The sequence below is a fragment of the Mustela nigripes genome, chromosome 1 (genome assembly GCF_022355385.1).
Source record: "Mustela nigripes isolate SB6536 chromosome 1, MUSNIG.SB6536, whole genome shotgun sequence".
Lineage (NCBI taxonomy): Eukaryota > Metazoa > Chordata > Mammalia > Carnivora > Mustelidae > Mustela > Mustela nigripes.
In genome coordinates, this window is record NC_081557.1 from 235,906,921 (window position 1) to 235,929,939 (window position 23,019).

At 42.3% G+C, this 23,019-nt stretch overlaps 1 protein-coding gene across 1 annotated transcript; it reads left to right on the forward strand.

The window, feature by feature from the left end:
• Window positions 1–473: 473 nt before the first annotated feature.
• On the forward strand, window positions 474–13,474 carry CHRNA9 (cholinergic receptor nicotinic alpha 9 subunit). Its single transcript, XM_059374196.1, has 5 exons — window positions 474–576; window positions 2,516–2,661; window positions 3,565–3,719; window positions 9,122–9,654; window positions 12,856–13,474. The coding sequence occupies exons 1-5, from the start codon at window positions 474–476 to the stop codon at window positions 13,395–13,397; spliced, it is 1,479 nt and encodes a 492-aa protein (XP_059230179.1). The 3' UTR covers window positions 13,398–13,474.
• Window positions 13,475–23,019: the final 9,545 nt, after the last annotated feature.

A 23,019-nucleotide genomic window follows, 5' to 3' on the forward strand; every position in this document is an offset into this window, starting at 1 on the left:
TTTCTAATTTTTCTGAATAGGTATGTATCACTTACGAAATAAATTATGTTAAGAATATTATGATCTTATGGAATGTCCCTAATATCTTACTATCATATTTTTGTTATAACTAAGTGCCTCACAATTGGTCCACTGAGGAAGGCTGGGCTCTTAGAAACTCTGAAATGGCTGGAATACTTTGCCTGTGACCTTGTGACAAGCAACAGCCACTTCTCAAACGGAGCAGAGGTTGAAAAGATGACTGTGTTCTCTAGACATAACTTTGAATTTGGGTGGCGTTTGCTTTTAGCCTTTAGCATCTTTGCCCTAAAAGGCAGAATTGCCCCCTTGAAAGTATTGATTTCGTTTGGATGGTGTTAACATTGGTAGGATAACATCAACTATTAACTATTAAAAAAAAAAAAAAACAAAAAACTGTAAGTGGCCCATGCGAATGAACTGAGTTAGTTAGAAGCAATCAAAGATCACCAGGGATGACTATCTTCCAGGCTGCCGCCGAAGTAGCCAGCAGCAAGTGTTCAGAGCACCTGTCATCAGGGGCTGCTCGGAGTGTCCCAAGGAATCAAAGAGACATAGGTAGAGAGTCTCTAACCATGAGAAGGTATCACCCAACGGTCTTCAAGTGACATGTGGCTGAACGACAAGGAAGAGGGATGGTGTTAGCGTGGGGAGCACATGAGGTTGAACAGGTGGCTTGGATTCTGTCTCTGGTCCAGCGCTGCTAGAGGTGAGCCCCACACATCTCCAGATCTCAGTTTCCTCGTATAAAAACAAGGTGCTCAACTCAATTTCAGAAGGACTTTTAGCCTCTGAGATGCCAGAGCAGATGGTTTGTTGAAGGAGGGCCCGAGGTTTTGCAGCTGGACCTGGGTCATCTGACGGGTGAGTCAGACTGGGGACTTCGGGAAAATAATGTCTTCCCAATCAACACCGGGGCACAGGCGATTAGGAAACACACTTAGCTGACAGCTTGAGTGTCTGTTCCATTTGGAGGATAGATTCCTGAAGAGGGACAGGGTGACTCATCAGACTCTGTAACCTGATGAAATGGAACGATCCAATTTCCTTGCTCGGATTCCAGGCAATCAAATGATCTTAATTTGCTTTTCTGAGGCAGGTTCCCCAGGCAAGAAGAGGGATAAGTTATGGCAATTGGAAATTGACATGCTTTCATGGGAGCAAAATTAGATCATGTGGGAGAAATGAGTGTGAAATAAATAAAGTAGTATTCAAATGCAAAGAAACAACATCCCAGTAATGTCACCATTAATTATGAATAATTTTTGTGATGATTTGGTTAACCTTTGAACAATTTTTTTTTGTTTTGTTTTTTTAGGGCTAGTAAATATTGGGTGACTTGGTGATTCTAGACATTCTAGATCTTCAAAATCAGAGGCAAAATTTACTGACATTTACATGGCGCTTTTGCTGAAGTATCACAGTAGAACACTAGGTTCCTGGTTTCCAGCTCAGGAAGGCTCAGCGCTGTAGGGCTAGGAAGGGTTCAGGCTTGCAGTTAAACCTAGGTCTTGGCTCCAAATCCTAATGGCAGCACTGCTTCCAAAGGGAGTGAATGCCCCTCTCCAGGCCCCTCCCTCCATGCTCACACATTACCACACAAGGTCTATGCCGGACCTTGAAGGAGTTAAAGTAGAAGCAGTTCTGGAGATCATGGAATTGCCTCTCTTTCCCTCTTCACATGCCCCTTGAAGCGCATTCATAGAGCCTTTCCAGAGGATGCCCCACAGTGGGGTCTACTTGTCTTCCCTTAGTCCTTAGACTCTGGCTGGATCTGCTTGCCGCAGGTGTAGAAAGCACCTAGCTCCTTCTGCAGAGTCTCAGGGGGTATTGGGCTCCTACCTCACCTCCTCTGAAAGTTTGGTCTGGATGCTCCTGCTGATGGTGGCTAGGGACCCTCGCTGGGACAGCTTCCTCAGATCAGCACTGCCTGCCTAGCCCACCCAGGCTCCTGCATCTCCGTGGCCAGAGCTGCTGGTCTCGGATTACTGGAGGGGAGGAGGGAGAGCCCGTCTGGATCTCAGGACCTCGGGGCCCTCCGTGCACTGCATGCCTGCGCTCTCCATCTGCTTTGGTGAGACTCTGGCAGAGTGCGATCTTTGTACCCAGACCCTTCCCATTCAGAGGGAAGTGGAAGACCGCTGCCTCCTTGAGAATTTCTAGAAGCTCAGGAGAATGATGAACTGGCCCCATTCCTGCATCTCCTTTTGCTGGATTTACTTTGCTGTCTCCAGACTGAGAGGTAAGAGTCTGATGGGTGTGTAATCATTTGGGGCCATTTCTTTGGTGGGACTGGACCAGCAAACAGAACAGATACTCTCACTGCGAGAAAATGTTCATGCCTTTTATTGACTAGCCAGAAAACTAACTCTCGTGTACCCAAAGCTTGTCCCTAGCTGATACTGTGTCAGGCCCAGTTCTAGCCCTCGGTTTGCTGTTCTTTGCCTTGAAATATACATGACATCGAATGTTGATCCCAGTCCCTCTTTTTGAGCAGCTGTAGAACCAGCAGATGGAAAATACGCTCAGAAGTTGTTTAATGACCTTTTTGAAGATTATTCCAATGCTCTTCGTCCAGTAGAAGATACAGATAAAGTCCTGAATGTCACCCTCCAAATTACACTTTCTCAGATTAAGGACATGGTGAGTAAAATAAAGTGGTGACTATGAAATTGTGCTTAAGATGAAACTTGCCACGCTTTCCAAAGAGATGCATTACCTGGAATTTGAGAGGAAATGAGACCAGACAGGAACGTGTACAAGCTGGTGGGGGAAGGGAATACCAAGGAAGGAAGCTCTCTACAAAAGTCATTTCGCTCGATGTTACATAATCCTGGCCATTAAAAGTAACAGTCTCGATTGTCTAAACAGAGATGGTGTCACAGATACTTGATTCCCTTTCTATGAAATGTCCAAAACACGGAGAATCCTGGAGACAGAAAGCAGAGTGGTGGTTGCCAGGGACTATGGGAAGAACGGGGGAATAGTGGGTGATGACTTGATGGTCATAGGGTTTCTTTTTTGAGCTGACAAAATGCTCTGGAACTCGACAGTGGTGATGGTTGCGTAATATCATGAATCTACCATAAGCCACTGAACCATCCATTTAAAAATGGCTAAATGGTGAGTTTTCTATGAATTTTATTCCTGTTTTTTTTAAGAAATATGGTGTTTTAAGATGGCATATCTTGTTTTGTGCTTGTATGTGTTTAATTGCATAAAGTTATGAAACTGTATTTCCTGACTTTCTCATTCAAGTGAGTCGTTGGTTCACCAATTTCCAGAGAAATGTGGGCTGTTGATCTATGAAAAGATCTGATGCCTTGAACGCCTGTTCACTTTACATTCAGAACACTAAATCAAGCAGAAGAAAAAGTACGGCTTTTGCAGTTTGTTAAAGGGAGAGACTAGAAAAGCTCTCATTTATTTAGTGAAAGTAGATTTGTGCTTTTGGAATTTCTTTTGCAAAGAACAAATGCTCCAGAGATGGAAAGCATTTGGTTGAGGTGTCTACTGGACAGAGTTATAACATGGTTATTTGTACAGGACGAAAGAAACCAGATTCTGACTGCCTATTTATGGATCCGCCAAATCTGGCATGATGCGTATCTCACGTGGGATCGAGACCAGTACGATGGACTGGACTCCATCAGGATCCCCAGTGACCTCGTGTGGAGGCCTGATATTGTCCTATATAACAAGTAAGTACAAGTCAGTCATCGCTCAGGAATGAACTTATTGATTTAATAGAATTTAAACACAATGAGAAAGGACTGTTTTATACACGCTTGAAGTTAAGTTCCAATTCATTTACCTAGGCCCTAGAATGATGATCATAAGATCTTAGATAATAAAATAATAGGTCATAAAAGCTTAGAGCTCCTTCCCCCTTTTGGATGAGATACTCTATTATAGGCTCTACTGGTCTTCTAGGGCTGTGGGAACACAGGACCACAGACTGGGGGGCTCACATGGCAGAAATGTATTCTCTCCCAGGTCTAAAGGCTAGATGTCCAAGGTTGGTTCCTTCTGAGGCTGTAAGGGAGAATGGGCTCCACACATCTCCTCTAGGTTCTGGTGGTTGCTGGCTGCCTTTGTTGTCCCTGGACTTGTAGAAACATCACCTTGATCTTTGCTTTCCTCTTCACCTGGTGTTCTCCATGTGTGTTGTCTGTGTCCATTTTGCTCCTTTTATAAAAACAAAAGTCGTTTTGGATTAAGGGCCCTCCCTACTCCAGTATGATCTTGTCTTAACTAATTATATCTACAATGACCCTATTCCAAGTAAGTTTACCTTCTGAGGTGGCGGGGGCTAGGATTTCGACATATAAATTTTGAGGGGAGGGGACATAATTCAACCCATCATAGTGGTGCTTCCTTCCCCAAGATCATGTATCAATAACGGTGATATTACTAAGATTAAATCAGAATGGACCAGCTAGCAGCTGACCTGTGGATTTTGACATTGGAGTGGAGGATAAACTAGATCGTAAGATCATCAGTTACCCTTTCTTGGTTTCAGGGCAAGGGGCTTCATGTAAAGGGATAGAAGTGATATGTTTTTCAAATTGTAAAGTGCACATAAGAGTTTTGTTAAAATACGGATTTGGATTCAGTAGGTTGGGGTAGAATTTGATGTTCTGCTTGTCTAGAAGCTCCAGAGGTCAGGGCTGCTAGTCCTTGGATCAGACTTCGAGAAGGAACCAGTTGGTCTATCACAGTTCAGGTTCATTTGCTCTACCTGTTGTCAAAGGAGCTTCTCTCTTCTTATTCTGGAACTCAAGCTCTTGTGGGTTGGGAATGGTTCCTCTTTGACTCAGAACAGGGTGAAGGAGGGGCAGTTCCGGGGGGCTTCCTGAGAGCTCAGTCTTCTAGTGGGTGTGAGTTTCTCTTTAGGAAGAGACGGGGTGGGTTGCAGCCTGGATTTTATTTAGTCTTGTTCCTTATTCGGATAGCTCAGCCAAGGGTCATGACCAATTATTCATAGCCCTGATCCTGCTGACCATTTTCCACTCTGGATGGCCAGAGGGTCCTTCCATATTCCTTTCCAAGCAAAACAATGTCCCAGGGTTAGTGCTTTATTATACCGGTTCATTCCCCCCTTCTCTTTCTGTCTCTCTCTCTCTCTCTCTCTCTCTCTCACACACACACACACACACACACACATATGGCAAGAGAATAAACCATGTTGTCTGTTAGCTCCTCTCACTCACAGGGTGCAGGTAATCAGAGAATAGAGTTGATACAGACCACTAACAGCATTCTATCAGTTCTAACAGTTCTTCCTGGGAAACAAACAGAATGTGTGTTCTCTTCTTCCTCCTGCTTTGGTTGGCTGAAGAAGTGAGTAACTCTTACTGACATGCTTCTTTGCAAGCTTGCAAGGTCACCTAAGTTAAGCCTGTCCCAGTCTGCGCTTATTCTAGAAGCCAGCTGTGTGCTCGTGGGCTCACGCAAACCTGCTGTGGCTTTGGCAAATTCTTTCCCTTTGGGCCTTGAGATGTGTGAGTTCAGTTCCCTGTCCCTTTTCCACACAAAATCTTTTCATTGCACTGATTAATCAGCTCTCTTTTGTTACTCTGGGTTGACTCTTTAGTCCTCTCCTCCCTCCTGTTGCACACCGATCCTTTATTCTGCTTTGCATTCTCCTTCTCGGTAATGTCAGAGTTTTATTACTTAGAGGAAACTCTAAATATGGCTATTGGACATCATTTGCATTCCTATAACTAGCTAAAATTGGGCCACGAGAGACTTATAGGATCAGGCAAAGAAGGGACCTCAGTCATAACCATTTCCCTGACCCTGGTCCTTCCAGCTGAATCCCTGGACCTCTGGACTCTTCTGATCCCAGATATAATATTCTCATTATTTCTCAGAAGCCGGCATAGAACCACATAGACCACAAAATGGGCTTTCTGAGTGGTGGTGGGGAGAGGAAAGAGGGCTATGTGGTAGTGATCCAGTCAGGTGTGATAAAGATAAAGCTTCACATCTAGATTCTCCACTGGAGCCTGAATCAATGGGGCTGAACTTGCTAGGGTGTGATTAGGTTCGAGATGGGTCTGGGAGCTACTTCATGGGAAGGGTAGTTGAATTTGTTGATGCTAGTTTGGAAGCCAGAAGTTCTTGGGAAGACTTAATGGAGATGTTAAGCAGTGAAGGAGAAAATAAGTTAGAGAAAAGAGAAATTTTCTGTAGAGGACAAAAATAAAGACAATGACAAAAGTTAAAGGGAAGATAACAATTAAAACTAATCATAATGCATAACTTGAGCAATCACTATTCCCAAGAAGTAGTGAGCTTTTTAGCAATATAGTTATTCAAGCAGGTATTGGCTCTGCTATCAAATCAGTAAAGAGATAAATAAATCAGGGCTCAAAGTTCTGGTGAAGTTGTTTAGTCTAAGGGTATGGCCGATATGCTGGTTAGTGCAAGAGTCTGTAAGGATTCCTGATATTAGATTGGGTAGAGACTGGGTTATAGAAATTCCAAATGTGCATTTGTTATGAAAGAGTTCTAATGGCCGGGTTTTCATGGGCCATCTTAACCCTTGGATTTTAGAGCTAGTGAGGAATTGGATACCCTGTCATATTCAGAAAGATCTGTCTGGAATTTGGCATTAAGGTTTGCTTAAGTCATCTTGTGGTTGAGAAAATGGCAAACCTGTTAGATGAGATTGGATGTAAAGGAGGGGAAGAGGAACAGGTTTGAGGAAAACGATGATGAGTTTGGTGTGGGAGTTGTTCAGTTTGGGAGACCAAAGGAATGTGCACTTGAAGACAACCAAGAAGGGACTGAAAAGGCAATCCTCAAGCCTGGAAAGAAGGTTGGGGAAGAGATATCAAAAGCCCTGTGAGCCCTTATAGAACTACTCAAGGAAGGAGAGAAAATGGCTGCAGATAAAGTTGGTGAAACTCTTCACTGCAGACATTTACAGAAGACACTTAAAAGAAATGGCTAAAGGTGTAGAAGGAGAAATAAGACAGAGAGTTGTATAATAGAAACCACTGGAAGAAAGGATGTCCAGGAACAACCTACAGTGTGAAATGCTTGGAAAGAGTTGAATAGGATAGGTACCTAGAACAGGTTTTTAGATTTGTGTGTTTGCAAGTCATGAATGGCGTTTGAAAGAGCACATGTTGGGAAGAAGCCAAATTGCAAGAATAAAAGCAAAATGGGGAGGGAAGTGACAGCAGTGTGTATCACTTCCAGTGTGTGGAAGGAGAGGCGGGGTGTGGGAAGTGCCTGAGAAGAAGGGAAGTTGGTAGGAGAGACTGGGGAACGCACTGGGGAGGGTCTCGATGGGTCAGAGAAAATAAGAGCAACCAAGAGAAGCAAATTTGTGAAGGAGACGTGGGAGGAAATGAATCACAGTACCAGGAGGGAAGTTAGCCTTGGAAAGAAAGAGGGGGACTTCTTTTTTTTTTTTTTTTTTAAAGATTTTATTTATTTATTTGACAGAGAAATCACAAGTAGATGGAGAGGCAGACAGAGAGAGAGAGAGAGGGAAGCAGGCTCCCCGCTGAGCAGAGAGCCCGATGCGGGACTCGATCCCAGGACTCTGAGATCATGACCTGAGCCGAAGGCAGCGGCTTAACCCACTGAGCCACCCAGGCGCCCGGGGGGACTTCTTTTTGATATGGAATTGTCCAAATAGTTTCTCTCTGATCTTGAGATCTCTTCTCTTATACCAAGGAAGATAGGATGGGTGAGGGATATTCTCAGTTCATCACAGTGCTCACTTCTCATTCCGCTAACTATATCCATTTCTCATCGCTACAGAGGTTAGGTTCAGGGATTTTCAAAAAACTTCATCTTATTATCTTCATGGAGACTATATTAAAGATCCTTCTCTTTAAACCCTCCTTATTAAAGACCCTCATTAAAAATTGAGCTCCACACATTAACTGTAATGGTCTGATTTGGTCCGCTTCAATCAGACCATTACAGTTAGTGTTGTGGTGCCCGATTTTGAGAAAGTGGGAAAAAATAATTTAAAAACATGCCAGTTCTTTGATCCAGCAAATCCTCTTCTGGCAATTTAATGTAAGGAAAGAGTCAGTGGATAAATGCAAAGATTTGACTATAGCATCACTTGTAAATGCAAAACCTGGAAAAGACAATGTTGAACACCGATGGATTGATTAAATAAGTATGGCATAGCTATATAATGGAATATATAGGACAACTATTTGCCATGAAAATAGTGTTGTAGGAGAATATGAATGAATAACCACATTTTAAATTTTGTATCATATTTTGGGGGGGGTAATTAACTTTTTAGATTCTGGGATAATTTTAGATTTCCAGAAAAGTTGCAAAGATGGTACAGAGAATTCCCATACACCCTTCCCCTCGTTTCCCCTAATGTTACATCTACTGTTACATCAAAATAACATAGTGCATTTGTCAAAACTAATACAATATTATTAATTAAACTATAGACTTTACTTGGATTTCATCAGTTTTTCCACTTTTGTGAACTTTCTCTGTTCCCGAATCCAATCTAGGATACCTTACATATGACATTTAGCCATAATACATTTTGTAGGGAAAAAATTATAAGGAAGACTGGGAAACACGCATTAAAAGTTAATAAAAACCTATCATTTAGGGTTGTAAGCATTGGAAACTGACTTTGGCTACCTTCTGAAAAAAGGAATTTATAGGAAGGGTATGGTACAGCTCACTGAATTAAAAGGAAAAAAAAAATCAATGACCAGTTCTTATAAAGGACAGACTGTATAGACTGGTACTGCTCTAGGGTTTGAGAGAGCAGGGACTACTGAGCTGGTTTATTGATTTGTTTTATCTAGATGTTTGACTCATTATACCTGGACTAAGAGAGCAGCTTTGGAAATGAAGAGGAAGGGACATAGAGCAGGGATGCTTTAAAGGAAGAATCCAAGAAAAGTTGGCCCAGAGTAGTTATGGGAGAGAGAGGTAGGGGCAAACTGGAGTTGATTCCAGCTTTCAGCCAGGGTGAGGTGATCCATTGCCAGAGACACTGAAGGGATGGGCAGAGGTTGGTGAACTGTTCAGAGTAAGGAAGTTGATGAGTTGTCTTGACAAGCAGCTTTCATTTCCCTCCTCTGACCTCCAGGGCTGATGATGAGTCTTCTGAGCCCGTGAATACCAATGTGGTCCTGCGGTATGACGGGCTGATCACCTGGGATACGCCAGCCATCACCAAGAGCTCCTGTGTGGTGGATGTCACCTATTTCCCCTTTGATAACCAGCAGTGCAATCTGACCTTTGGTTCCTGGACTTACAACGGCAACCAGGTAGACATATTCAATGCCCTAGACACTGGAGATCTCTCCGACTTCATCGAAGATGTGGAGTGGGAAGTTCATGGCATGCCTGCTGTAAAGAATGTGATCTCCTATGGCTGCTGCTCGGAGCCTTACCCGGATGTGACATTCACTCTCCTTCTGAAGAGGAGGTCCTCGTTCTATATCGTCAACCTCCTCATCCCATGTGTCCTCATCTCTTTTCTGGCTCCCTTGAGTTTTTATCTCCCAGCAGCCTCTGGGGAAAAGGTCTCCTTGGGAGTGACCATCCTGTTGGCCATGACTGTATTTCAGCTCATGGTGGCAGAGATCATGCCGGCCTCAGAAAATGTCCCTCTGATAGGTGAGTTCAAGCGCCTTACTCTTTGAGCCTAGCTTTAGTGAGTGGGATAACATCTGTCCTTTTAAACTCATAACCGTTAGGTCAACTTCAGACTCAACACAAGCTGCTGCAATTATGCGGTGTGGTGTGGTGTCTTCAGTTGGCGTCTTTCAATACCGAGATGGCTGTTTTCCAGAACTGGGCTTATTGTCTCTGGGTTTATACAAAAGAGGGAGGGGAGGCGACAGTTTAGAGGAGGGGTTCTCAAAGTGTGATCCTTGGATCCACAGGGCAGCCTCGCTTTCGAAATGCAGATTCTCAGGGCCTACCCCAGACTTCCTGAATTAGACACTCTGGGGTGAGCCCTGGCAATCTGTTTTAACAAGACTTCTGGGTGATTTTCATGCACTTTCTGTTCCACTGGTTTAGAAGTTAAGGCTCTGATTTTGAAGTTAAAGAATTCTACATTTGAACTCTGATTTTACCACTCATTTCTTCATGATCGATCTTAGGTGAGTTACTTAGTCTTTTAGTTTCTGCTTCATCACCTGGAAAGTGTGTATAATTGCTACTCCATGTGTGGTTGCTTAGCGTGGAAGCTGGCATATGGTAAGTACACCTTCAGTAGTGACTATTATTATCTTTTCACAGCATATGGGATGTCTTCTTGGGAAAGAGTGGCAAACAGGATAGAAATGGTTGACTGGATTTTGCAGCCCATCATGTACCCTTCATAGAATAATCTTTAACCTTTATTGGGTATAACAGAGGTGGGAGAGCTTGTTAAAATGCTGGTGCCTATACCCAAAGAGTGTGATTCAGCAATCTTTGCAAGAATTTGGAACCTGAGGTGACTTTAGGATGGACCATAGTTTCCAAAGTCTGCTCTAATAGAATGTCCTTATAAAGGGTAGGCTTAGACACAGAGACTATGACCCCTTCCCACCCTCTCATCTTTTCCCTATCTCGTTTTTTTTTTTTTTTTTTTTAAAGGATCTTATTAACTTGTTTGAAAGGGAGAGAGTGAGCACAAGTGGGCGGAGGGGCAGAGGAAGGGGGTGTAGCAGATTCCCCTCTGAGCGGGGAGGCGGGACTCAATCCCAGGACTCTGGGGTCATGAGCTGAGCCAAAGGCAGATTAATGGACTGAGCTCCCCAGGCGCCCCTCCCTACCTCATTCTTAGACCTTTCCTAATGCTACCAAGCGCCACCAAGGACCTACTTGGCTCCAAGACCTCTGCTTCCATGACTTGCTCTTGTACTAGATGCTTACCAAAATCAGAAGCTAAACATAATTTCTTTTAAGATAAACAATGAGGAGGAATTTCAGAACATGCAGAGACTTAGAGACCAATATGAAAGGGATGTTGTACTGCTCTTTTATCCTCTACTGAATGCAATATTACCTGATACTCAGACAATACCACACTGGTTTTCTTGTTTGGAGATTTCTTCCTTGTTATGTCTCTCCAAGCAAAAAAACACAGACACACCAACACATGGACACAAATACACACAGACACACACACGCATTTTTGAGAACTAGACACTGAAAGTTCTCTCCACCGCTCCCGCCTACCACTAATAAAGAGGAAGAGGTGTACTGGCATTTCTGTGACCTCTCCTGAGACAGAAATGATTGACTGTGATGATCTGTAATCATAGTCCCATTTGAGGCAAGACAATTGGTAGGTCACTCTCTCTTCTTTAGCAGGGACATTCAACAGCAAGTTGGTTAAAGTTCTAAAGACAGATGTCTTGAGATGCGTCTCAGGAGTTCTACAAACATTATTTATTCTGTTTCTATGATAATATAAAATGTATCTTTTTAAAAAGGGTGCACACAGAACATATCTGTTAACAACAACAACTTGTTATTTGCAGCCCCTACGACATGCACTTCCAATCTTACAGAAATGTGCTTAAGTGTTCTGCTAAGTGTAGCATTTGATCTAAGCTTCTGGCCCATGGTCTCTACTGTATTAAAACAGGCCCCATTTATTCTTAGTTTACTTTGAGCTTTTAACAAATAAGTAGATGATGCATATTATCAAATGCATTGTTTTCATCTGTTGAGATTATCATCTGAGTTTTCTCTTTTGCCTCATTAATATAGTGAATTAGGTTTTCTGATGTTGAACTAACTCCTCCTTCATCATGATGAAGTACCATTTTAAGACACTACTGGATTTAATTAGCTGACAAGTTTTATACGACTTTCTAAAATATGTCTATAAGGAAAATGGCCCTAATGCTTCCTTTCCTGTTACTTTTGGAATCAAAGCTAAAGTGACTTCATAAACTAAGCTAGACAGTTTTCTCTCTTTTTGTATTTCTGGAACAACTTGGTTTGCATGATATGAGTTATCTGTCTTTTAAAAGTTTGGTAAAACTCACCTATAAGACAAACTCTGGAGCTTTTCTATTCCAATTTTCTTTTTTTCTTACACTAAATTTGATGTCTTATGTATTTCTAGAAATTTCATCTAGGTTTTCAAATATATTATCATACAGCTAAATATTATTTTATTGTATTCTAAATTTCTATTCTGTTATTTCTTCTTTTACATTCTCCTTCCCTCTCTATCCCCCACTACCTCTATTCTGTGAGAGGCTTTATCAAAGGTTTATCAATCTTACTCCTTTTTACAAATAGCTTTTGCTTTTCTTCATCTTTTTGGTTTTATGTTCTGTATTTTCTAAGTCTGTGCCCTTACCTTTATTATTTCTTTCCTTAATTTTCCTTTTTCATGAATATTGCTTTTTGCAATCACACGTTAAAGACTAACAGTGACACAATGGCTCCTTCCTTACCCATAGTAATGAGGTCTGAGGACAATTCTGAGAGCTGTGCAGGATCGTTGTTTGTTGAGAGTAGAATTTTTTTCACATCACGATCTCTGCCAACACTTAGAAACCTTTAACTCAGTGAAGGGACAGTGCTGAGAACTTTACACATACCCTCTCAATTAAGCCTCATCCTATTTCCATTAATTAGATCCAATAATTATACCCATTTTACAGAGGAGAAAGCTGAGGCTTAGCGGGATGGTCTAACTTGCTCCAGGCCACCAGTTGAGTGAGTGGTGTATCTAGGAAGTTTGACTCAGAAGCTTATGCTGGTAACCATTAGTGTCTACAGGTTCTCTAGAAAAGGTGTTTGTGTATTTTTGAGCCAAACACAAGGACAGTTTAAGCTAACTTCGTTGTGGTTATTTTCCAGGCAAATATTACATAGCCACAATGGCCTTGATCACAGCTTCCACTGCCTTGACCATTATGGTGATGAACGTCCACTTCTGTGGGGCTGAGGCCCGGCCGGTACCACACTGGGCCAGGGTTGTCATCCTGAAATACATGTCCAGGGTCTTGTGTGTCTATGATGTGGGTGAGAGCTGCCTTAGCCCCCGCCACGACAGGGAGCGAACCCATCTCACAAAGGTATATGGCAAGCTTCCAGAGCCAAATCTGCAAACAGACAGAAACAAAGGACTTCCCAAGAAGAAGGAAATAAACAAACTGGTAAAAAATGACTTGGGGTGCCATGGTGAGAATCCGCAGGATGCTGACGGTTACTGTGCTCAGTACCAGATGCTGACGAGGAATATTGAGTACATTGCCAAGTGCCTCAAAGACCATAAGGCCACTAACTCCAAGGGGAGTGAGTGGAAGAAGGTTGCAAAAGTCATAGACCGATTCTTCATGTGGGTTTTTTTCATTATGGTGTTCGTGATGACTGTCTTGATCATCGCAAGAGCAGATTAGTGAGCATTTGGTGTGTGGAGACAAATCAGTAAAATTCCTCATGATCTACTCCAATATTTTTCCAAGTCAGATTTACATACACACACACACATGCATGTAAATACATATGTATAATTTATATACACAAATAAATATATATCTAAAATGTAGGGGTTATGTTGTGCTTGCTTGCTTGCTTTCTTCCCTTTTTTTTAAGATTTTATTTATTTATTTGACAGAGAGAGATCACAAGTAGGCAGAGAGGCAGGCAGAGAGAGAGAGAGGAGGAAGCACGCTCCCTGCCGAGCAGAGAGCCCGATGTGGGACTCGATCCCAGGACCCTGAGATCATGACCTGAGCCGAAGGCAGCGGCTTAACCCACTGAGCCACCCAGGCACCCCTTTCCTTTTTTTTTTTTAAGTAGACTCGATACCCAGTGTGGAGCCCACTGTGGGCCCAAACTCAGGATCCCAAGATCAAGACTGAAGCTGAGGACAAGAGTTGGCCACCCAACTGACTGAGCCATCCAGGCGTCCCTGCTGTGTTTACTTTTTATTTTTAATTTCAAATCAATATTATAGCTACCTGTTGAGTTTAGCAGGAAAAAGAACAATTGTTAAGCAAGAGGTCCAAAATTTCAAGGGTAGGAAGATGAAGGAAATAAAGAAGGATACCTTTGATAGCCTACCAGAGTGGTAAGTGGCTGGCTTCTAGATCACACAATTATTTAAGGGACAGAGGAAGGATCTCAAGCAGATTCCCTGCTGAGCACAAGCCCCATCTCACAACCCTGAGATCCCAACCTGAGCTGAAACCTAGCTGTTGTTTCACCGACTGAGCCACCATGATGCTGCAGTCCTCCTCGGCACTTAGCCCCTCTTAAAACATGCTTTAAAAAAAGAAAGCATAGGGACCCCTGTGTGGCTCAGTGGGTTAAGCCTCTGCCTACAGCTCGGGTCATGATCTCAGGGTCCTGGGATTGAGCCCTGCATAGGGCTCTCTGCTTAGCGGGGAGCCTGCTTTTCCCCCTCTCTCTCTGCCTGCCTCTCTGCCTACTTGTGATCTCTGTCTGTCAAATAAATAAAAAAAATCTTTATAAATAAATAAATAAAAATAAAAGAAATAAAAAGAAAAAGAGAAAAAGGAAAAGAAAAAAAAGAAAAGAAATAAAAATTTTAAAAAAGAAAGCATGGATTCCTTAGTGCAATTTTAGTTGCCATGTTTCCTTTCTCAGGACTAGTGCAATTCAAGTCATTTCTCAAATGATGGAATAAAAAATTTCATCCCATATGAAGAAAGTCTAAGAGTCAGCAATTCAATGGGGAGGAGAACTTTCTTCATGATGATGATGTCATATGTAGTGGTTATATTTTATATAAACCCTAAAAATGGAGTTGTTCTTGCATTTAGTCTTGGACCTACACAAGATCATCAGCAAACTGGGCTCATTCATTTGTTCATTCAGTTATTTACCATGCCTTTGTTGGGTTTGTCCTACACACAACAAAACTACATGATTTACATTTGCACTGGGTGTCAGAGCAAATCTTATACAGAAGTCTCATTCTTTTTGATCTTCACAATAACTCTGTGAGCCAGCCAGGCAGATACTTCTAGTCCTTTTTCTCAGGGAAGGTTCCTGTGTCAGAGGAAGGTGGATGGAAGTGACCTACCTTCTCAACATTCGACGAGATGGTAAGGGGAGCTGGGATTCAGATTTTCATCTCTGTGACTCTGAGTTTCATCTCTGTGACTCTGCTAAAGTCACCATGCTTTTGAGCATGATAGATCATGATTTGAGACAGGAGAGTCTGAGGGATTCTCATTCTGAATTTTGAATTTCTGCCCTAAATTATTTCCTGTGCTTCTCTACCTTTTTTCCCACTTTCAGTCAGATGTGTTGTCACATTCCTCCCACTCCTACCTTGATGACAGTGATCCAAGAACTGATAACCATTTTCTAACTTCCACCTCAACTCTTCTTTTACCGATAGAACAAACAAACAAAATGAACAGAAATGGGGAGAAGACAGGGGTTTACCTAGGAAAGAATGGAGGATATTTGGTTTAAACATGTGGACATTTTTTTTACTCTTACATCGACTTATTTGAAAAGCATTTGTTGTGCACTTACTATATACTGAATGTCATGTCAGCTTTGGAGGGAAAAAACACTAAACATGGTTTTTGGCCCTCCAGTTACTCATGTATTGCTCACAGTTCAGTAGGGGACACAGTCAAGAAAATAGACAAATACAATATAGTGTCAGTGAAATAAAGTGAGTAGAAGGATTGACAAAATGCTGTGGGAACAATGATGTTGAAACTGTTTGAGGGAAAGCTTGGGAAAGACTTTGTAGGGGTGTAACATTTAATGTGGGCTTTGAAGGATGAGCAGGAGTTTGCTAAACCGAGAAAGAAGTAGGGTAAAGATTAGAAGGCATTAGGGATTAGAAGGCATTAGGGAAAAGATAGGAGTATGAGCAGAGCTTAGAACAGAGGCCTTGGCCTACTCATGGAATGGATAATGAGGAATTAGAGAAATGTATCTGGGAATCAGACCACTTTTTATTCTTTATTTTAATTATAGGAGTACATCAACTAGTTATGGCTGCATTCGACTACAAATAACAGAAAACAATGTGATGTGACTTAAGTAGAGAAAAGTTATTTAGCCACACAAAGGTAAATCTAGAGATACAAATTTCAGGGATCTTTTCATCTTCTGTGATGTTTTAAGGTACTAAATTTATGATAATTTGTTAGAACAGCAATAAAAACTATGATAGTACCCAAGGAACAACGCTGAGTATATCATTTTTCCCATGTTCTAGATTCTTTGTTTGGGATAGAATTGTCTACAGTCAGACTGAGATGTTTCAATTGATGCATGCTTAAAAATTTTGAACTTTATCCCCCAAACACTGGGGAGCTGCAAAAGGATTTTAAGCGAAAGAGTGATCGTGTCAGATTTGTGTTTCAGAAACAAGACTGTGGGGGCATCTGGGTGGCTCTGACAGTTAAGCATCTGCCTTTGGCTCAGGCTATGATTCCAGGGTCCTGCGATTGAGCCCCCACATCCAGCTCCCTGCTCAGCGAAGAGTCTACCTGTACCTCTCTCTCTGCTCCTCACCCTGCTTTTGGACTCTCTCTTTCTCTTGCAAATAAATAAATAAAATCTTAAAAAAAAAAAAAAAAAAGGAAAGAAAGACAGAAGATGTGGTGGCAATTAGATTATAGAGAAAGGAGAGAAAAGGCAGAGAGCTCTGTTGGCATGTTTTTTTAACCAATTCAAGAAAGTGATAATGAAGGCATGACCCAAGATGGCGGAGATGAATGAATGAGTCATTTATGACCTAAAATGAAGTATTTATGGCCTACACAGACAGGACATGGTGACAGAGTGGATGTGGGGTCAGAGAGAGAGAGTGGCATTGAGCATGATTCTGAGTTTCCTATCCCAGAAAACTGAAGCAAAGAGTAGAGGAGGACTGGGTTTTGGAGGAGAGAATTCTGTTTAGGACACCTTGTACTGGAAATGCCTGTAGGACACACGGATGGAGATATCGAAGAAGTAGTGAGGGGGGAGGGATAGGGTGGCTGGGGGATGGACACTGGGGAGGGTATGTGCTATGGTGAGTGCTGTGAACTGGGTAAGACTGATGAATCACAGACCTGTACCCCTGAAGCAAATAATACATTATGTTAATTAAAAAAAAAAGTACTGAACACGTGTTTGGAAATTTGGTGAAAAGTGAAAGCTTACAAAAAAGACTTTACACTCCAATTAATTGTTAAAATATTTATGAAGTAATTTCACTGGGCAAGACACAGCACCACAAACTGAGAGACTGAAGTGAATAGAAACACATTCTTTGCCACAATTCCAGATGATTATAATCATTTTGTGGCATTAAAGCATTTACCCTGTTACACTGTCATTTCTTCATTTATGCGTCTGTGTCCCCAGGTATGAAGAGATCCTCTCTGGGCCTCGCGCCCAGAAGTTCTGTCATTATTCTCTTTTTATCCATTGGGATAAGGATATTCTCATTGTATGCAACAAAGGGCTTCATGTCGGGTCATCGGGTCATCGGTTGTGAAGCTATTGTTAGTGGATGAGCAAGTGAAAGGAAGAGCTGTATGAGGGTCTGACCAAGTGCTTTCGAAACACAGGTGTGACGGGGCTCTTATCCCAGGCAGTACACCGAAAACAAATCCCGGATGAATGAAAGACTTAGAGGTAAAAGCAAACAAAAGTGAAAGTTTTGTAAGAGAATCTAGGAGACTTTCCAAATACAATTCTGCACATTAATTAATTTAATTTAATTTTAAGATTTTATTTATCTCTTGACAGAGAGAGAAAGAAGGCATAAGCAGGGGGAGTGGCAGGCAGAGGGAGAAGCAGGCTTCCCCCTGAGCAGGGAGCCCAATATGGGACTCGATCCCAGGGCCCTGGGATCATGACCTGAGCCAAAGGCAGATGCTTAACCACTGAGCCACCCAGGCGTCCCATCACCTTAATATGTTTTCCAATGTGGTGACTACATGAAAGCAGAACCCAGGGTTGCTGAAGAAGAGGACCAAAGGGGTCTGGTTCGAACTGGTGGTCAGCCTGTTGAGGAAGTGACATTTAAGATGAAAGGCTGAGAAGGAGTCAGCTGGAATAAGAGTTGGGGAAAGTGCCAGGTCGCAGGTAGTGGGAAGGTCAGAATTCAGGCTCAAGGGCAGAACAGGCCTTAGTATTATTTGAGAAAGCGGAAGGAGGCCAGTGGGAGCCGTACAATCAAATCAGCAACCCGCAAGAGAGCAAGGGAGGAGATTGGCAAGGTGTGGAGGCTGCTTCCTACAGAGCCTCGCAAAGTTTAAAAAAACACCAATGACTTTGTTTATTGTCCCACTGCCTTGCTGCGCTGAGGTGCGTACCTGGGTCTGTTAAGGTCCTGACCTTTGTTCTTTCTCCTTTAGTCTCCGTGTCTACTTTTCCATGAGCTCATTGCTCAGACCAACACTTGCCAACACAGCCATGGGCAAACCTGGTAAATGGGCTGTCTTGGTCAAACTGGAAACACAGGTTCTAGAAGGTCTTAGGAAATAGTGGTGAAGCCACCAATAATGTCATCAGCCAGCATAGAGCTCTCTGCCCACTTCTTCCTTCCTATCAGATCACACCATTGAAATAGGCTTGGCTGTTGATACTTCATGAGCTGGTCAGTATAGCCAAACCTCTCTAGCTCTTACAAAATAAGGTCCATGACAAAACCTACCTTGTGTTTGCGTATCTCTCTCTCTTTGCTCTTCCCAGCCAGGCTTCCCCTTTGCAACATTCAGGGCTCCAGCAGGATACAGATGGTGGGCTCAAATCAGGACGGTTTGTAAAAGGTTAATAAAGGACTAGTATAGAAGTGTGCGGGCAGGATGTAGAGAAAACTAAGGGTGGTAGAGAGCACTAGAACCAGCAAAGCAGATCTATTACCACTCTGAGTGAGGCCTGAGGGGAGCCAAGAGGAAATGGTTACCTGAACCCAGCTGGAGAGAGTTGGGACCTTTGGTTGAATGAATGCAGCAGGCTCCATAAGTGGGGAGTTGGGGGAATATATATCCCCACCCCATTCCGTCTTCCCTCCAGTCTCCTCCTGGGGCTCACATTTGGCCAAACTCAATTGAGTCACTCAACGGTATTCTATTGATGTTGCCGTTGATCTGGGACAGGCAGCAGAGTGGCAAAGGGTAGAGCATGGATCTGGAGGGACAAAGGGGGGAACATCTGGCACATTCCCTCATTCTTTGACTTCCCTCTACATTTAAAACCTGACCTCTTGTCATCCCAATCAACTGAAATTGCTCTAGCAAAGTAAACCATTCGGTAATTGCCAAATCCACGGGACACCTCTGAGGTCTCTTTGCTGCCTTCAACACAACTGACCACTTCCTCCTTCTTACCCCATTTCCCCCTTACCCTCTGTGTTACCCCTTTCTGCCTCTTAAATGGATAATCCTCAGAAACACTGGCTGTCTCCAATTCCTCTCTTCTCTGGTATAAGTTGATGTCCCTCAGCGTTGGGTCCTCGGCTCTCCTCCTCCATGGTTTTTACTACCACATACAGCCTGGTGGTTCCGAAAACTACATATTCAGTCTTGCACTCTCTTTAGTTCCAAAATGAATATAATCTTCATGTCAGCTGGGTATCAACACTTCAATGTCTCATAGGGCTTCAAATTCAACATGTTCCAAACTAAGCTTATTTATCTATATTTCACCCAAACCTCCTCCTTTTCTGTGCTTCTGTGTCATTTATCTGTACTACCATCAACTCTATCATCCAGGCTAGAGATCAGGCAGTTATTCTGGTTTCTTATCTAACTCAACATCAAATCAGTCATGGATCCTGTCAATTCTACCTGCTAAGTGGTTTCAAAACTGTCCTCTTTTCTCCATACCTCTGGCGGTTGCCTTATTTAAGATCTTTGTCATCTTTGCTTGGACATTGCAGTAGTACCTTCAGTGAACCTCCTGTCTCCAGTTTCTTCCCCCTCTAATTCATCTTCCTTGCCACTGCCAAACTGATCTTGTGACTCTTTCACCTAAAACTTTTAAATGGCTAGCCAAATACCTACAAGTTGGGTAAAGTCCAACTTCCTTAATATGATACAGCAGCAATTAAAAAATGTGTGCATATGTGTTTTCTTTTCTGCTGCTCTAGTAAGAGGTGTTCCTTTGTTCACTCTGGGAATATAAATTATCTTCTTGGCATAGGGAGTAACGACTCTACTATGTCTTGGAAGAGAAGTAATCAGACCTTTCTTGTTTTGAGAGTCTGAGACCCCAGGAGCAATTAGGGTCTTTATTATGAGAGAGGTTTCGAAATAAGACCTTTGGTGTTTAATGATTAAAAAAGGAGTTGCAAAACTGGCTTCCTATCCTGTGCATGTGACCCAGGCTGAGCTGGACATATACCCTTACCTGAGACATTGAATCTTAAAGTTCATATGGGAGAATGAATATTAAATACTGACAGTCAAGAAAAATATGCAAAAGATGACCGTGAGGGGTACTTGCCTAAGGAGATAGTGGAGGTGATATAAACAAGTGAAATTAGGATTAGGCTAGAAATAGACAAATTCAAATAAACAAAATCAGTGGAAATGAATTGTGATTCTAGAAATGGACCTCAGTGTATGTAAGAATTTAATATATGTCAATGAGGGTAGTTCAAATCAGTGGGGAAGGGCTATCATTAAAAAAGATGCACCTCGGGACGCCTGGGTGGCTCAGTTGGTTGGACGACTGCCTTCGGCTCAGGTCATGATCCCGGAGTCCTGGGATCGAGTCCCGCATCGGGCTCCCAGCTCCATGGGGAGTCTGCTTCTCCCTCTGACCTTCTCCTCACTCATGCTCTCTCTCACTGTCTCTCTCTCAAATAAATAAATAAAATCTTTAAAAAAAAAAAAAGATGCACCTCTATCTCAAATACCAATGCTAATTTTTAAAAAGATTTTATTTAGTTATTTGTCCAGAGAGAGAGGGAGAGTAAGTGAGAGGGAGAGAGCATGAGCAGGGGAAGGGGCAGAGGGAGAAGAGGCTCCCTGCTGAGCAAGAAGCCTGATGCAGGACTTGACCCCAGGACCCTGGGATTCTTACCAGAGCCTAAGGCAGAGGCCCAACCAACTGAGCCACCCAAGTGTCCCTACAAATACTAATTTAAGATGGATTAAACAAAACCGAATAATAGCAATCCTGTAAGAAAATCTAAGAGGACTTCAGCAAGATGGTGGACTAGGAGATCCCCTCCTAATGCCCACTCAGCAACGATTTGGCAGCCATTCACAGACCAAAGTGCCTTTCTGGGAGCACTGTGATATCCAGATAGGAGACTAAAACCCTAATGGACCCCAAGACTGAGGAGAGCCATTTTGAAAAAGCAGGCACATGTCCAGGTAGCAGACTCATCAACTGTGGTCCTGGCTCCAGACCTGGAGACACTGCCCATGAACTTGGATACAGCCTATTTGACCTTGGCCCTGCACCAGAATCATCTGCCAAGAGACCCAGAAGGACACGCCCATCCATGTCCCCAGAGGTAAGCCTGCCAATCTCCGTTTGACTTTATATCCTGAAATAGCCCTGCATCTGGGCTCCAGCTCCTCTCAGCATGGGCCAAGAGTATCCCTGTCCACCCAAGAACCCACAAGGAGACATACCCAACCATGCTTCCAGAGGTAGATCCAAAGGTAGATGTCCTCAGTCTGACCATGATCTTAAAGCAGATTTATGACTCAGTTCTAGCCTCTAAGAATTTTGGGGGGGAAAGGTAAATGAAATTGTCAGACTTTTAGCTAGATTAACCAAGAAAAAAAAAGAGAGGACTGAAATAAATAAAATTATAAATGAAAGGATATTATAGCTGACACCACAGAAATACAAAGGATGATAAGAGACTATTACAAACAAAGACACCAACAGATGGGACAACCTAGAAGAAATGGACAAATTCCTAAAAATATATAATCTTCCAACATCAATCTTGAAGAAATAGATAATCTGAAATGATCAATTACAAGTAAGGAGATTGATCAGTAATCAAAACTTCCCAAGAAAGAAAAGCCTAAGACCAAATGACTTGACTGGTGAATTTTACCAAACATTTAAAGAAGAATTAATTCCAATCCTTCTCAAACTCTTCCAAAAATCAAAGAGGAGAAAACACTTCCAAATACATTTTACAAGGCCAGCATTCCTTTCATACCAAACCAGATAACGACACAAGAAAATTACAGAACAATATCCCTGATGAACAAAGATGGAAAAATCCGCAACAAAATACTAGCAAACTGTACTCAACGGCACATTAAAAAGACCATGTGCTATGATTGGGTGGGATTTATCCCTGGGATACAAATCAATAAACATGATACATCATAATGAACAGAATGAAGGATTAAAATCTCCATCTTAAGGGCATCTGGGTGGTTCAGTCATTAAGTGTCTGCCTTCAGCTCAGGCCAGCTCAGGCCATGATCCCTGGGTTCTGGGATTGATCCCCACATCGGGCTCCCTGCTCAGCGGGAATTCTGCTTCTTCAATCTCCTGCTCCCCTTGCTTGTATTCCCTCTCTCACTGTGTCTCTCTCTGTCAAATAAATAAATAAATAAAATCTTAAAAACAAACAAACAACAACTCCATCTTAAGTGTTCTCATCACCACACACATGAAAAAATGGCAACTGTGTGAGGTGATAGATACGTTAATTAACTTGATTGTGGCAATCATTTCACAATGTGTACATGTATTAAATCATCACTTGTTACACCTTAAAAAATCATGTTGTACTATCTAAATATGTATAATTTTCATTTGTTAATCATACCTCAATAAAACTGGGGAAAAAAAAGAAAGAACATTCAGGAGACTACCTGTAAGCAGCAGAAGAGACTTTCTAAATTGAGGTATAATGATGTATAACATTATATTGGTTTCAGGTGTACAACATTATGATTTGCTATTTATATATTGTGAAATGATCACCTCCATAAGTCTAGTTAACATCCACCTCCCACAGAGTTACAAAACTTTTTTCCTTGTGGTGACAACTTCTTAAAACCTACTCTCATAGCAACTTTCAAATATGTAGTACAGTATTAT